Here is a 16,696-nt window from a genome sequence, read left to right as displayed (position 1 = left end):
CATTTGACCTCGTGGATCAGCTGTGTGACTTCAGGCTCCTGTGCTCAGCTGAGATATCTGTAAAATGGGGTAGTCACTCCCCTGCCTTTCATTTGGGAGGTTGTTACCAGCTGGATTCTGTGTTGGAACACAGAAGATGCTGTACTGGATAAAGAAGGTGGCTTGGTTTACTTACTGGCTTTATGGTACATTAGAGTTTGTGCTCTGCTTTATTTTGGCATAGCTGGTTCCCAGCCATGGAAATCACAAGGCTGTGCATGCCCAGTGGTTTCACCTTTGATGTTTCCTTCCCCTCCTTGTTCCATGCCCATGCTCCTTCTGGTCCACTGTGCAATGCAGCCAGCTTTGCAGGTAGGGAGCTTCCAGCAGAGCAATGCCATTGCTGCAGACTGCTTGGAATTTGAGCTTCTAGCCATTAAGGCATTCAGAAACTGCCCAAAAATGCTGACTGCTAAAGTATGGACACGGAAGGGAAGGTATGAAAGCACAATGTGAGGCTCTGTGCTAAATCATGGAAAGTATTAACTACAGTGTGCTTCAGTGCTTGCTGGTGGAGCACTAGAGGGTCATGCAACTTGAATGCAAAGGGTTTGGGGTTTTAGGTTTTATTTCTCATAGTTGTAAACCTTAGTAAGATACATTCTTTGTATAATTGAAAACCTTATGAAAGTCATTGTGCAATCATAATTCGTACAGCTGGCTATTAAACTGAACAAAAGGGCAGTCCCTGCCTCAAGGGGTTTCCAATATGTGTAGAAACTTTCCCAGGCAAACTTAAACAGTCATCTTTTTATCTGTTTGAGTTAGGTTTTAAACATCTCCCTGAGGCCTTGAGCAGTTCTTTCATCACGGCCTTATATATTAGCATCTGAGAACTCAGCAGTGCAATTGCCACACTTGCTTTCCATACGAAAATGTGGCAAACGGAAGGAAGAAACAAGCACCATAAGGACTGGAAAGGGAGTGGGAGATTTTGTCAAACCAGAGTGTTTCTCAGTCTGCAGTGTATCTCATCTTGGACATGACTATGTCACTTTAATCAAAACAGCCCAAATGACACCATCTTTGGAAACATTCCCCAGAAAACAGGCTTTTATGTAACAGCAGGGTGTTGGTGATTTGGCTTGATGAAATTAATTCCTCTATTCCTTTTGCCCCAAGTTGTGCAGAGACCACATGAATGCTGTGCTGCTTTGCATGCCATGAGCTTTTAGCTCCTTTGGATACATACAAGTTGCAGCACTGGCTCATGCTGTTGGCTGAAACACAAGCTGGAGCTGAATCCCAATATTACTTTGTCCATACTTTTCAGCTCCAAGTTTTCCCTCTTAGTCTTTCACCACCAGTGTTAACTTATTCTGACTTTAAAGCATTTTGCTAGGACCGGATACCCAAAACTCTTTGACAAATATGCCTTTGCAGGGCAGTTTTTGCTTTATTTTCTACTTCAGGAAAACCTTGTTCATTAAAATGGGTAGAAGGTTTCTCAGTAAGCCATTGCTATTTAGAGAAAATAATCGATGCTGAGGCTTTTAAGAAAATCCAAACCTGTTATATGAAGCCAGTTACCAAAATGTTGCCTGCATACTTGGCCTTTTATCTTCTGCAGCCGGAGGGAGAAAGTGGTTTAGCGTGTCTGATTTGTAATAAGATCTAAATTGTGGGTTGGATTGTCTGGCCAAGAGAGGTCTTATTGACTTAGGAAATATAAGGTGATCAGATAGATCAGGTGCAGTGAGTAATTAGTTTTCCTTTATATGTTCCTTTGGTGTCTGGGTTAGCATAAGTGGAGGTTCTTGTTCCCTTGTAGCAATGCATCATTTAAAAATCTGTGCCAAATTTAGTACACACTCTTGTTTCATTGCTTTTTCCAAAGCCTAAGTGGTCTGAGACTTTGGGATCTCAAGCTTGCCCTGCAACAGATTCCTGTGTGACCTTGAGTAAGTCACTTGATGTCTTTGTTCCTCCTTTCCCCACCTGTACAATTGAAATGCAGCTGTTTCTTCCAGTGTGCTTGGAAGGTAAAGCTCTGGAGCAGGTACTGTCTGCTCTTATGAATTAGTACAGTGTGTCCTAATCCTCTTTGGCTTTACTGTAAAAACAAAAATACCATGCCAGGCAACTGTGGTTAAAAAGCACATTTCAATGTTTTCTGATTTCTAAAAAATAAGTGAAAGGTAGTTGTTGCTACCTTTATCCTTCCCAGGCACAACATCCCATGGTTTTTAGAATGTGTTTTCAATACTCAATGGTGGCAAAACCTCTCCAGGAAGAAGATAGAGGGGCTTTTCCTGAGAAATGTGCCTTCTGCATAATTTTCTACTGGGGCCTGGGGGAACAGCTGACATAATAGATGTTTAACAGTGTAAATAGCATCTTTTCTCTTTCTCAAAGTGGCAGATGTGGTGCTGGGTTCTACATACTGTGTTCTTCAAACTCTGTCAGCCTTTTCTGTTTGAATTCATGTGTACTTAGTGTCCAGTAGAAAAGGATGGGAACAAGATCAGAAAGATAGAGGCCAAACACAGCTATGGTGGTGTTTTGGTTGCTGACTTTTTTTGCTATGTGAACAGTAATTTAGCAGAAATGTCCCTGATTATGGAAATATGTAGAGAATGTCTTGTGGGCGTCCTGCAGTTTCTTTTTTTCATGAATTACTGTGATCCAACTGCTAAACATTATGCAGTGATGTATCCTCTGAAGTTAGCCTAAGGCTTGCTGAGGGAATTTAATGTTTTCCTTTGATGTCTGCATGGGACCCTTACTGAGCATGGGTATGAAATCCTTCAACACAAAAGGCTGCAGCTCCTCCACCACAGAGAAATTAGAAAGAAAACAGAATTTGTGTGTGCCTGACTTTCTCAGTTGGGGTTGGATTGTTAGCTAGGGAACACTTAGAAGCTCCCTTCTCTATCTTCTCAGGTAAGAGTTGCTGCTTCCCTGGCTAGCAGACTGCTGGAGCCTGAGCTTGTTGGTACAACAGGCTCTTCGTGAGCTTTATGGCATGCTGAAAGCATCAAACTTTGCTCCATGCTGCAAGTTGGGGATCCTAAAAGGGTTTGAAACTTTGGTGCTGGCTTTCAGAGAAGTTGTGGGTGAATTCAGCTACTTTAAAGTATTTGATGCACCATAGGTGAAGGAAACAGCAATTGTTGGGGGGTTTTGTATGGGGGTTTTGGGGTGGGTTTTTTTTGGGGGGGTCCTTTTTTTCTTTCTGAGTACATGGGCAAGATAGTGCGTCATGTTCTTAGTGCTTTACTTCTCATGAATGAGTTGATGTTTGTATGTCAGTTTGCCTTGAAGACATGACGTTATTTTCTGGCTGGGGGAGCATACACACAAGCTAAAACAATAATCCTAAAATTGTGATGTGGTTGTTTCAAAACTTTAATCTGATCGAAAAAGGAAGAGGCATTTAGTAAGTGTCCAAGACTAGTCCAGTGTAATCGTGCATTTCCACCATAGGAAAAAACTGGGGGGGGGGTGTGTGTGAGGTGAGTATTCCCTTTTCATGGGTAAAGTTATTCTTTTTCATTTCAACAAGGTTTCTTCTTGCTTTAAAAGTAGATCTTGTTTCCTCCCAAATACAAGTTCCCAGCTTCATGGTAATGAACTCTTAAGGCCAGAAGGAGTTATCACATCATCACATCTGACCGCCTCTAGAGCACGGGCCAGTGGATTTCATTATGATTGCAAAATGTTTTTCAGAAAAAGCATTTAGTCTTGATTTGAAGACTTCAAGAGGGAAAATTCACTGCTCCCCTTGGTCATTTTTTCCAGTGGTTAATCATCCTTACTATTAAAAATTGGAGACTTTGAATTTAGATTTGTCTGGCTTGTGCTTCCTGTCATTGGCCATTATTTTCTTTCTTTTGCTAATGAAATAGATCTATAGTAGCTACCATTTCTCCATATAAAAGGTTGTGATATGCAGTAACCGAGGTCATTCTTGATTGATCACTTTTTTCATAGGCTAAATAGACTCAACTTTGGCATGGTGCAATGTTGTTTTTTCCAGTTCTATAGAAGAGAACCACAAAAATTATACATCTTCTACATTTTGATATCTTTGTAGGAATGGAAATGGGGCTGATGTCATTGGTCCAGCCTCAGGCTCAGCAGTAACATATTTGCAGTGTACAGATGTCATAATTGTATTAGTCTTACTGGCTCAGCACTGCACAATAAGCTTTTTGTTCATTTATTTGCTGTTAGCTCTTTATGTGTTATCAATTTTATGTGCATTACAAAAGCTGTCCAGTAGCTTTTGGATCCTGCTTTTCAGCTCTTGTTCCCTAATGAATTGTCACTTTTGGGTGTTATTCAGAGCTTGCTCTTAATTGCAAGTATTGCTAGAGTTCAAGCTGTAAGTGCTAAACAGCAGAGTAGTTCCGTGAGGAGTCATTAGAGTTGTTTTAGCTTCCCCTTTCACTGCTATGAGCTTGAGGTAAGGTAGCACGTAGTTCCTGGCTTCCATGAAGTTTAGAATTAAATGGAGGTTGAGAAGATTTCAGTTCTCAGTAGAACGATGACTCATCAAAGTTGTTAAATGGGAGCCTTTTGCTTCAGTGTTTTGACGAGGAGATTGAGCACAGATTAGGTAGAGATGAACTCTTGGAATCAAATTCATCCCCAGGACCTCTACTAGGTAGAGTGGTGCTTGCTGGCCTTGCTTTTGCTGGCCTTATTGCAGCAGGGAGGAGGGGAGTGGATCTCAAAGGCTGTCATTTGAATACCTCTCATCAGCTCTGAGCAGCCTCTATTTGAGAGGGAATAAACAAACAACAATGCCCTTTTGCAGGAAAAAGCCAGGATATGAAATGTGAGCTGTGTAACATGTATTTGTAGTACCTATTCCATAGTACAGCTACCTAAATTAGATCTTTCTGTCCTGTGTAATTACTTCCTCTGGGGCTTACCCTACAAGTCACTGTGGTCCCTCAGATCCTACTGTCCGTAATGGGGTCTGAAGACAGTCAGGATCAGGCCATTTGTTTAGTGAGGATGTGGCTGTTTTAACAGAACAAGCCCAAGGTAATTTGTACCTCCTTGTGTAATTGTGTTTATACAGCAATTAATTGCTATGTGATTTTAAAACACTTAATTCATTGGGGGGGGGGGGGAATAAAGGTAATAATTCAAAACAGTTTAGAAATCCCTGTCAAGGAGGAGGGACAGGGTAAAAATGGGTTTTTCTAATCCATCACTTTATTTATGGAAATAAGTCTCCTTTCATCTGCTGCTTCCTCTGCCTTAGAATTGATGACCTGGGCATGAATAAAATATTGTTCCCATTTATTATCCAGGGAACTGCCAGGGATGAAGGACAGTGAGTCATCAGGGGTTTTGCTGCAACTGCTGCAAATCCTGAACAACTGGAGCATGGAGTTGATCAGGTCTGAGCCTTCTTGGGTTTGCTGCGTGTTTCAGTTGTTGGCCCTTGTGGTTGGAAGAGGAGGAAATGCCAGCAGGCTTGGGGGCTTGCTGGTGAGTGAGCTGCCCTATGCACTTCCCATGCAGGTGTGTGCTTTTAATCTGATTTATAGCTTTAAGAATGAGCCCAGGAAAAACGCAGACAGGAGTCTCGAGCTCTCAGACCTATGGTTTAATGTGTGATTCAGTCACACACACACATGAACGCAGGGGCCACTCTGGGGGGGCTTTCACCTACTGCCTCTATGGAAGAAGACCGTGGCTTCTCAGGAGGAGTTCCTTGTGATAATTTCTATTGCTGTCTCATAGTAGCAGAAAATGCTGTCAGAGGGTTTCATATCTGTTACATCTGCCAGCAAGAAGCAGATCTCTCTGAGACTCTGGCACTCCTGGAGAGGGGCATCAGCATTTGTCTCTTGGAGGTATTTGGCCTGACAGTTTTTCTCATCCGCCAGAACTGAAACGGGCAAGAACTGAAGCTTGAGTGCACAAGGAAACTCCACCCAGAGTCTCCTCTCTTAAAATACACAGTGTTTTTGCATAGAAATCACAACTGTTAGAATAAGTACCAATAACAAAGGTAGAAACGGAGACTGTCTTAACCTGGAATTTGAAGATTTGCAGTGATCTCTCCTTTCAGCAGTGATTGTCATGGAAGGAATGAGTTAAAATCAGATTTAGCTTAGCTGCTTATAAAGTGTCTCAAATATGAACACCTCAATTCCAGAGAGGGGAGGCTGGTGAGAAATGAAGGCATGGGTACATGTGTGTACATGTGTCACATCTGTAGGAGGGTGGGCCTGTCCTGCACTCTGGTGTGGCCAGGAGACCTCAGTGTCTGGGGACCTGTCCTCTGGCACACACATTTTTGTTTGATTTCCATAGAGGATACATCCACAGTAATAAAACAAATTTCAGTACCACAATGCTTGTTTCGTAGTAGAGACAAACATTCAGAATTAAACAACAAAGGATAACTTTTGGTGAACCTTCTCAGCAGTAAGGTGTACATATGGTGGCTTCATCTCACTGCAGTGGTTCTTACCCAGGGCTTCTGCCTTGGACAGATCTGCTTTTGCTGAAAAGCAAGTCTGCTCTCATTGTCAGCATTGGTGCTATTGTGAGCTTAGCAGCTGTATTAATGAAATACAGCGTTCCACTGATACAGTCACTATTATGCTGCAAATTAAATAACTTGTTGCATTAGCAGTTTCCATCTTCCATCCCAGTTTTGTGTTTTGTGTTTATCTCTAAAACCCATGCAGTAGCAACAATTAATGTGGAAAGAAAGGGCTTTACCCTTCCTGCTGCCACTCCTGTTCAAAATGACAGTTAGATGCTTTGAGCTGGGATCAACCTGCAGGAAGACAGCAGTGCTCAAAAATGGGGCAAAAACTCCACAGCTACTGCTGTAGCAATGGTAGTGTACAGCCCACAAGATGATGATGACCAGGTCGAAGAACTTGATGCTAAATTCCCTTTGGTAGATTCTCTGGTAGATCTTGAATTCTTGATCTGAAGTAGGGGCATGAGGCAGCCATCCACACTCACAGAAGCTGTGCTGCTCTTCTTCGCCTGCTCTGCCCAGTGCTGTGTTACTTCAGGAATGGATTTTCCTTCAGCTAAAGGAAGCTGAATAGCAGAGGAAGGGAGCAGTTGCTCCCTGATGCAGTGCCCGTGCTCTCTGCTCTCCTGGGCTCCATGGCTCTTAGTCACACACATCTATCCTCCTGCTTGGGCTGCAGAGAAGAGAGGGATCTCTTTCCTGAAGCTGCTCTGGTTTTGCATGCCCCCCAAATAAGTCAGAGTAATTGCTTTTAGAAGTAAATACTACATCTGCTTTGTTTTCCACAGTATTTCCATCCTTTTTCATCCTAAAGTCAAGTTTTGAAGCACAACAGCAGCAGCCAGAGACCATCAGAATCACAAGGGAACCCCCAAAATATTGGAAAGTTTTATAGAAGTAATAAATTTGCTGTATTTTTTATTTGCCTTCAGTTGTTTGTGTCTTTAGCATTCACATTTTGAAACTTCACTTTGAAGTCTGCAGGCTAGAAACACAAAAAGCAGAGTCCGGGAGCCCAGGGTTTTAATAAGGAGACTGAATAGCACGGGGCTCATGATAACACCATGAGACTTAACAGTGTTGTGTTTGAACTGAGCCAAGGTCTGGAGGGCAGCCTGCCAGGCATGTTGGAGGGAGAGAAGGGGCTGGAGCAGTTTGCAGCTACTTTCTGAATTTTGACATGCGTTATAGAGCTTTGTATAAAGCTCAGGCTTTAGCTTAGCAGAGTGGTAAGTTGTGTTAGAAATTGTTGTGCACTTGGGGAAAATCAAAACCCTCAATTTTGGCCAGTCTATATTTCCAAAATACTGATCTTCATTAATTGCAAAGCCTCAGAAGAGATCTCTCTTCTGCAGTTGCAACTCTCTCCTGTGGTGATAATGGACAGTCATACTGACACATGAGTTAATAACTGGGAATTTGCTCCTGGATCCTGACCCATTTAAATCAGTTTGTACAGCCTATCTGCCTGGGAGCAACACAGCCCCATCGGAGCATCGTGTCACCTTCGTGTTGTGCTGATGTGTGTTGGAGAACCGCTTCGATGAACAGGGCAGAGCAGTGTTCCATGGCTTGCTACTGATGGGATCGGGCATCTCTGCAGTCCTGCTTGTTTTCTGTTTTCCTGAGCAGCATCGATATGACAGAGTGCGCATTGGATGCCCTTAGTGAACCACTGTTCATGACACCTCTTCTTTGGCAATTTTTTGAAGTCTTGTCAACTGATTTTTCTTAGTTTCAGCTCCTAGAAACATGGAAAGATGAGAGAATCTCACTTAGAACCAAAAATCTCACTTAAAACCAAAACAAAGTCCTTATTAAAAAAAAAATCAACTGTTACTTAAATTTGCCTGAATTTTGAGCAAAGCTGAGTATCTTAAGGACAAGGAGTGGGGAGGCTGGCATAAGGCACCAGAACACTTGAATTTCAGAGCACAGCAGAGTCCGTGACGTGAAAGCAGCGTGAGTGCTGAAGGGCTCTTGTAGGTTTGAGTTGGGATGAAGATGGCTTCAGCTGGTGGTGACAGCTAAATTCAGCCTCTTTAGAGAGTCTTCAGTCTCTTCTGGTTGTGGCACATGGGATAGAAGTATTGGAGTATATGCTCACACAGCATTCCTTCAGTTGAAACAGTTCCAAGGGGTAAAGTTTCTCCTCTTGCGCACAAAGCAATAATTGATTCTTTCCCCACAGAAGTGGGGTGTAGCAGAAGGGTGAGGTGCTTCAGTCGCTGACAGTTTGCACCCTTACATTGACCTTTTTCCTGAAAACATCACCATCCAGCCTTTTCCAAGCAGCAGAGAATTTATTTCATGGGAGGCAGAGGTGATGCCAGCAGCGTTGCCTGCTGGTATGTTTGCGGGTGTGTGTTCATACCTTTTGCACTGTCTGTCTGCAGTCTTTCCCCACCTGTCCTGTGCACTGAAAGTGCTGAGTTGCTTCCTGTTAGGACAAAAGGCTCTTATCAGAAACATGTCTTGCTCCTGTTATGTTGGGTGTGGAGGGAACAGGAACGAGGGGGTTGAATGAGCAGCTGCTGCTGCCAGGAAGCAGAATGAAAAACTGTAATAACATCTCCATCAGAATAAAAAAAAATGGAAGTAACATCTTTCATCTTTCCAATCTGTGCATCTTCTCACAGACTACATAACCTAAGACACAAACATGATGTAAAACTGCTGGGATGTAGCTCTTCCTATGATGAAACGTGGCAGACTCATAGTTATTCACTGTGTATTTACACAGCAACATAAACTGCTGGGAAATAAGGCCATGCTGAATTAATTGAATTACTTCAGAGATGAGTTTGGTCCACTAATTCCATATCGACTTTGGGCCTTAAATAGCATTAAGGACCCATGTTAAAACTCAATTAAAACTCAGGAATGCAGTTGGAACAGAGTAAAGTCACATATATGCACAAGGTGGAATAATGTAACTGGTTCCCTTGACATGGGTCTGTATCTCGCATAATCGGAGCAAAATTGAATCTCAGTTTAATCTGATCACTGACTGTCCCTTCTGTGAGGAAGAACAAGGTGGAATTAATGAACCCTGAGGAGGTCTCTCTACTATGTGAGGATACAGGGAACAAGTAATTGAACTCATACTTCCTTGAGAAAAACGTGAGTGTGATGCAAGTAGATGGCTGAAGTGGCTCATGCTGTATAGGGCAGATCCCAGAATCTGCAGCATGTATTTCTGTAGTTATATTTTCCCAACTTCATTCCCACTGCACAGTGACTCACAAGTAATCTCTGTGTAGAGTCATCATACATCTAGTGCTGTTACCAGGCATAGTGGTTCCTCTAAACACATTGCAGGACTTATTTTTTTTAATGAAATAATTATGGCCATAATTAACAGGGCTTGAAAGGTGCCATTAAGGCAGAGCTTTCTGTGTGACCTTGCTTGTTAGGTGGAATAACAACTGAAGGGAATTGGGATTAAGTGCTAGAGGGAGTAGGAGGAGTGTGAGGAGAGCCTGTGTAGCCTATCTTTATATGCAAATTCATGTGCACTCGAGTTGATATCATGCTTTGGTCATACTTGAAAGGTGTCCTCTCCCTGTTCAAATGGTATTTTATGAGGACATCTCATCCTTAGATGTTTGAGGGTTAAATCAGCAGCAAGAATAGATGAATCTTATAATCAGTGTTGTGCAAATGACTGTAGTAACTTAAAAGTTGTACGTGGAAGTGGGAAATAAGCCATAACAGAGCTATTTCTGAATACATCGAATTTTCTTACACAGGTTTCGGTGCCTCTTAAACCTGGGAGTTTGTAATGCTGTTTCTCTTACTCACTGAATTGCTCTGTCCCAGTGGAGACATCAGAGGCCCAGAAAACATGTCCTTTTTCTGAGGAGTCCAGATGGCTGTGGTCATTTGGCTTCTCCTCATGCTACCACTTCGCATTGCCTGGGATGTGCTGACAGCCGTTGATCTCCAGCAGTAACTTTAGGCCCTCTGTTCCTGTTTGTGTCCTTGCAGTGAGAATTATTTGTAGCTTTCAAGAGCATAGTATGGAAGGGCACGCTCTGTTCCTTTTTGCTCTTGGACCTCTTTGGGAGAATTTGCCTTTTCATTTTTGTTCTATTGGTTTGTTAAAAGGCTGCCAGCTGGATGTAGGTAAGTGGGGGTTTTCTCTGCTGCATGCTGCAGAGAACAAGTAAGTATCAGTATGTAGCCATTTAGTCCTGGCAACTGCTTCCTATCTTTCCAGATGATTCCAGCCAGCTCTTTTTATGTTTAGCCTGTTGTCGAATGCCATCACAAAGACTTGGGGTATTAATCCTGTCATCTGTTCAGTGTGTGGAACTGCTGAGTGGGCTGCACAGTGAATGAGAAGCTGTAGGTGCTAGGAAAAAGGGGTATGGTGTGTAGGTGTGTTTGGAGCACATTCAGAATTCATGCCTTTCCCTGCACTGTTTGAATGTGAAAATTTCCCTCTGTGTCTTCAGCAGTCACCAGTAACAGGATCGTGGAAGCGCAGAGGTCTGATAGCTGTGGGAAAGCAGGAATGAAACAGGCTGGAGTGATGGAGGGGTGTAGCCCTTCCCTGCACACGTGTGGTTGCCTGCATGCTGTTGCTCCGCTGAAGAAGGCTCTGAAGGAGCCGTGTCTTGGTCAGAGCAAAGAGAGTGGTAGATTCAGCACTTAGGTTTGAGGCCAGAATATAATAAAATGACTAAACCAACACGACAGCTCCCAAGATCAAGGGTGTTGAATATATAAGGATTCAGTTTTGAGTCTTGCAAGCTGAATCCATCTCTAGTGAGCAGAGTGTGACCACCACAAAGGAGCTGGCACTTCTTAGATGCTGGCTGCATGTTGCACTTCCTTCTGCGGCAGATCTGGTTTAACAGCATCTGTGAAACCCAAACTCCATATCCTGCAGACTGGCTCCCACTAGAGCTGCAGTTCTGTGCTGTGCTGCTTTGCCAGCAAATTTAGCTTGAAAACTTCCTACTCTGAACGACTTGTGTGTGCCCCCATACTGTGATTATTAAGTAGTCTGTGTGATTGCCCTTTAAACTGGATCCATGATATGGTACAAGGAGGAAAAGCTATTTCCCTAGAACCCACCCACCCCCTGCCAAAGTATTTGTTTATAAAAATAATGATTTCACAGATCTAATTTGGAATCAGCACAGCTGAGGGGGCCATAATGAGTGTAAATTGGGTGATAGGAACTTCTTAAACCAGAGCAGCTGCCGAAGGCATCTTAACATGGAGCTTCTGCTGTAACAAGAGATAGCTTGGCAGGCAAGGATCTGCAGCCAAATAGCTGACTCCAGGCTTGTGGTTTCCTACCTGGGTGCTCAAATCAGCGCTCCTTAGGCCCTGCAGCTTTTAGATGCCTCCGTGCTGAGCGGAGCACCCAGGGGGTGAGGAGGGTTTTTGAATGCAAGTAGTCAGGAGGAATAAACTGTTGTACATTGTACATCTCAAAAGCTTGTCTTGTATTTTAGAGGGCTCAGGCAGGATGAGGACGAAGAGTTTTGTTGCTGGCGTATACAGATGTGTTTCCAGCCAGACACTGAGCATTAGCAGTGCAGAGAAAAATATGTGCTTCGGCTTTCAGTGGGAAACAACAACAAAAAATCCTTTCCATTTCTTTCAGCCGGAAAGTGATGCCAGGAGCTGCTGTTCTAGAGAATAAGAAGTCTGGATTTATAAGCATGCCTATGAGATACACCTTTGAATATGTGTCAAGAAAATCTACATGGGGAAAATACATAGCATAGAAAGTAGGTCTTACCGCTGTCACTGTTCAGTGAAAACCAAGTGTGTTGTGGAAATCTCTTTTTGTGATTCTTAATAAAAAAACAACAAAAACAATGAAAAGGACATCTGTTTGTGTACAAATATACCTGTTTATTCTGATTTCATAGTGCCCATTACAGCATGTGCCAAATTTTCTGGAGTGCCACAAGAGAAGGAACATCTCCAGAAAATGCTGAGGTTACAACACCCAGATAAAACCTGCCTGGGCTACCTTTATAAAGACACAGCCAGTTCAGTCTTGTGGAGAGCAGATGCACTGGTGAGCTTGAGGTGGTTGCCAAACTTCTCTCACTTTTTTTTATATGATTTGCCAGATCCTTAGCTAGCTGGAGGGTGAATATTCAGATTCAGACAGGCAAAAAAAAAAAAAAAAAGGCTGAGCAGCGAAAAGTTCTGCTTGGGCAGGAGAGAATTAATGTGATTTTTTTGCAGTGAACACCCTTAGATATCTGAAAACACTGGCTTGATGTGGAAGGAAGGGCACCTCTGAAAGGATGCTACTGTCCCTGGAGTGGGGAGCTGGAATAGTGTCCGATGAGCCACAAACACAGAGCTGATGGGTTTGGTTTTGTTGTTTATTAAAGACAGGCCTTTGTACAGCAGTAATGGAAAATCCTATTTCTGTACCAATAAAAGCTTTGCTCCCGTGGTTGTTGTTATTGGCAAACTTAGTCACTTTGGTGTTTATGGAAAAGTATTTACTGTGAAGGACTGGACGGTTAACAAGCTTCATCTGCTTTCATTTTGCTTTGATGGCACACATGTTGCTGTGGGACCTTCTTATTCATCCCTATCCACCATCCGCAGTCCATCCTACTAGACTGGTATGTCTCTTCTGCAGCATGGATAGCTGATGCTCCTGCTGTTTGCTGTAGCAAGGTAGAGCATTTTTTGGGTCTGGCTTGGACTCTTTTTCTGGCCTGGGGGCCACTGGCTTTGTGTCAGTTCCTACTTTACCACACAGGATGCTGAAACAATGCAGTGTATGTTTTGTAGCAGTCAGGCTAGACCTAGTTGGCATGTGGGGTATCAGCCAGCTGACAATAACAATAATAAAGAACTTGAGTGCTGCAGAAGGATTAGAAGAAGCTTCTCTAATAAATGCGATTACACAAACATGCTTGAGCCATGTGTCCTATTTAATTCCTTCCCAAGAAAACAGGCATTCCTCAGGGCACTGCTTTTGTCTGAGTGAGAGAGATAGCCAAGTGCCTCAGGCGTCCTCTCTGAATCCAGAGTGGCTCTTCTGTGCCCTGGGTGGCAGCTAATTACTGGGCTTTGGATTCCTCTGAAGAATAGTTCTTCCTCCAGGAGTGAGTCAAGATTTTTGCCAGGCAGTGACTTTATAGCTGGCAGAGCTCTTGCTGACATCCAGACCTCACAGGCAGCTTTTATTGCTGGCTGTGGCTCTCTGCCTGCACGCCCCTTGGCATTGTGTTTGCCAACAGAGGTGCCTCTGCTGTGTGGTAGGGAGCTTTTTGCATATGTTCTTGCAATTTGGGATCTTCTAGTGGGCCTTTGCCACTTTTGGAGAGTGCCTTGACACCAAGAAGGGCACCAGGGTAAATGCTATGACAGGCTGTACTTGCTCTGTTTTCAGGGCAGTTTTAAATCACACCTTTAATGTGTTCTGTTGTCTCCTGCTGGTGAGTGAATTTTCCATCTCTGCCTTTCACATGAACATGGCTCATGATGGAGAGAACATCTTACAGGCTGTTAGCCCAGGCAGCACCCAAGAAATGCTTGCTGGAGCTAATGGGCTGGTACCCCAGCTCTAGGCATTAGGACTGTTGGCAGGAAACACGCAGGAGCCTTCCCAGTGTGGAGGAAGCAGCTGATGAATGCAGATATATGTGGATGTAAGAACTGGGGTCCAGATCATCCACAGGCTTGCTGGCTCCCAGGCATGCCTTTGACTTTGCTTCTCCTTGAGGCTGTCTAGGGGTGCATCCCTAGGGCAAACAGAATAGGATGACTTGGGAGGGGCAGGGACACCCCAGATACTGCTTCATGTGGGGAGATGCACATTTGTGTTGCCCCAGGTTTAGGTTGCCCTTAACTAAATAGATGACTAGTGTTAGTGGTCTAGGGAGGTAAAGGTTTATCTAGTGTTTGAATGTTTATCTAGTCTCTCAAAACTCTGTCTCCCCCCTTTTAAGGGTATTTGTCCTGAAATAATCACTCATCTGTAGAAGCTGAGGTTTTAAGGAAAACATTAAATATTCCAAGGTTCCTGGTAAGGTGCAAGGTAAATGATTAAGTGGTCCAGAAAAGCTGCTCTTTGACTTTCCCAGCTCCTTGCATACATACGCTGAGATATCTCGTGATCTTGTATACAGACAGCAACTGTGATCTTGCTCATAAGCACCAAATGTTTCATTCAGTGCATGCTTGTCAGAGCACGTAAAAAGTGCAGGTAGCACTTGCTATGTGTGAGCCAGCTCTTGTAAGCAAGGCACCATCATGGGGTAACGTTACAGACTTGACACAATGGAGCCTTCTGGCTCTTGGAAGTGTCCTGCCAGGCTGGCGTTTCCCTGCTCTCTTTGAAGCACTGCCTTCTCACGGTGATGCTTTAAGATCCTGAGGAAACGTGTGGCAAAGGGGATGTGCCATGGCTTGTGATTATCCGATGTGGTTGTGTTGCTTTGCGGTTCTCTCTTGTCCATGTTCATCTCTATCCAATTGTATCTTGTCATATATTTGGATCCACTCCTGAAGATTTCCCTGGCATCAGTGGGAGTATGAAGGCTTGCAGACACCTCAGCAAGGTTAAGGTCTTTTGTAAAACCACTAGAGTAGAGGTTGTATTTTTGTGTGCACAGCACTTTTCACAAATAGGTCACAATCTCTCAGTTTGGTTCAGCATCCATCTGTGCAGTCTTCCTAAGGGGAATTCATGTGCTGCCATATGCAGCAGTGGTGTTTCCAAACTGCGGCAGCGCAGTGGGAAGCCTCTGCGAGCACCTTGTTTTAAAAGAGAGATTCAAATCAGTATTTGGCAGCAAGGCTGTCCTAGGCAAGGGTGAGGCAGTAGTGTTAAATTCATAAACAGAACTGAAAGGGTGATAATAGGCATTGCTGGGATATAAGAGAGAAAACAGGTTAACTCTTGAAAAGTACATTGGAAATGCTGGTAATACCGGGTGAAGTTCTCACTGGGCTGCCAGCATGCCTTGTGAAATGGGCAGGCATTAGAGTTGAAGGCAGATGCTCCCTTCCTGACTACAAGACAAGACCTCTGTTCATCAGTGCTCATCTCCTCCTGACACTTTGCTTTGTGCTTTTTCCATCTCGAAGACTCTAACAATGTGTGTTTCTCAGGCCCTGGCTAACAGTTGCTATAACTACCGTTAACGCAGCCGATGAGGGCAGGTCCTGGTTTAGCCTTGCTTCTATCAACCAGCCAACTGAATTTTGTTTTCTTACCTTTCAGTCCTTTCAAGGAAGCCAAGGACGAGCATACCTCTTCAATTCAGTGTGAGTATAACTTTGTACGTGTCACCTCTGTGTTTCTAAGGATAGATTTAAGAAAACCCTCGTGAAGAAGAAAACAAAAGGATAGTCTTCCTCTAGAAAACCTCTGCCTAAGCCTTGGGAGCTTGCTGAAAATGGTTGGAGAAAAAGGCAGGAAATAGCACTGATTCATATTTGATTTAATGTTGAGGTTTCAGATAAGCAGCTAGGAAAAGGTGGTTTTGTCATCATCAGATTGAGAAATAAGAGCTAGTGGATGAGTCATTCTCTTCTCAGAGAATGTAGTTGGACAAAAGAGTGTGTCGTAAATGTAGAGAGTAAATTGTATCTAAATCTGAACTTACTTTTTAGAGGTAGCATAAAGACCAAGTGTAATTTTCCCAATAACTGAAAATAGTTTTGATGAGATCACTGCTGGGATGTCTTTGAGAAGAACTGCTGATTTCAGTTACATTTTTCAATTTTCCATTTGGGAAAGTAAAAGTACCATTTTCTCAATTTGAAAATGAAAATCTTTCTCAAATGCATAATTAGTGCAATTTGCTACAATGTTATTAATGTTCTCTTCAAAGCTTTATAGAACTTCCAGTTGAATAAAAAAGATATTTCACCTTTTCATTCTGTTCTGAAAATGCAAGAGATCTTCATTTTGGTCGCAGCTTTGGTACTCAGTATCCTGAACCTCCTGCTTATGTTTTCAAATACTGCATTAAAATTGCTGTCAACTTCAATGCAGCATTTTGATGTGCCAAGACAACTAATAGGGAGCATCTCTCCTTTTTTCCCAGAGTTAACGTGGGTTGTGGCCCTGCAGAGGAGCGGGTGTTACTAACAGGATTACATGCGGTTGCAGATATTTACTGTGAAAACTGCAAAACTACACTGGGTTGGAAATACGTGAGTATCACTAAAATTTTTCCCGTGGACATCTTT

The 16,696-nt window shown here is 43.2% G+C and overlaps 1 protein-coding gene across 2 annotated transcripts in view; it reads left to right on the top strand.

The window, feature by feature from the left end:
* Window positions 1-16,696, top strand: part of YPEL2 (yippee like 2) — a 38,037-nt gene that overhangs the window by 14,738 nt on the left and 6,603 nt on the right. For both annotated transcript variants that reach the window (XR_003989549.1, XM_030472569.1), the window contains 2 exons: window positions 15,723-15,766; window positions 16,552-16,660. Coding sequence is in view for 1 of the 2 variants with exons in the window: in XM_030472569.1 (XP_030328429.1) it covers window positions 15,723-15,766; window positions 16,552-16,660 (153 nt within the window). In the remaining variant the exon portion in view is untranslated. The remainder of the gene's footprint in view (window positions 1-15,722; window positions 15,767-16,551; window positions 16,661-16,696) is intronic.

The sequence above is a fragment of the Strigops habroptila genome (genome assembly GCF_004027225.2).
Source record: "Strigops habroptila isolate Jane chromosome 13 unlocalized genomic scaffold, bStrHab1.2.pri S16, whole genome shotgun sequence".
NCBI lineage: Eukaryota > Metazoa > Chordata > Aves > Psittaciformes > Psittacidae > Strigops > Strigops habroptila.
Note: the sequence above shows the minus strand (reverse complement) of the source record. Positions and strands in the feature narration are given on the sequence as shown.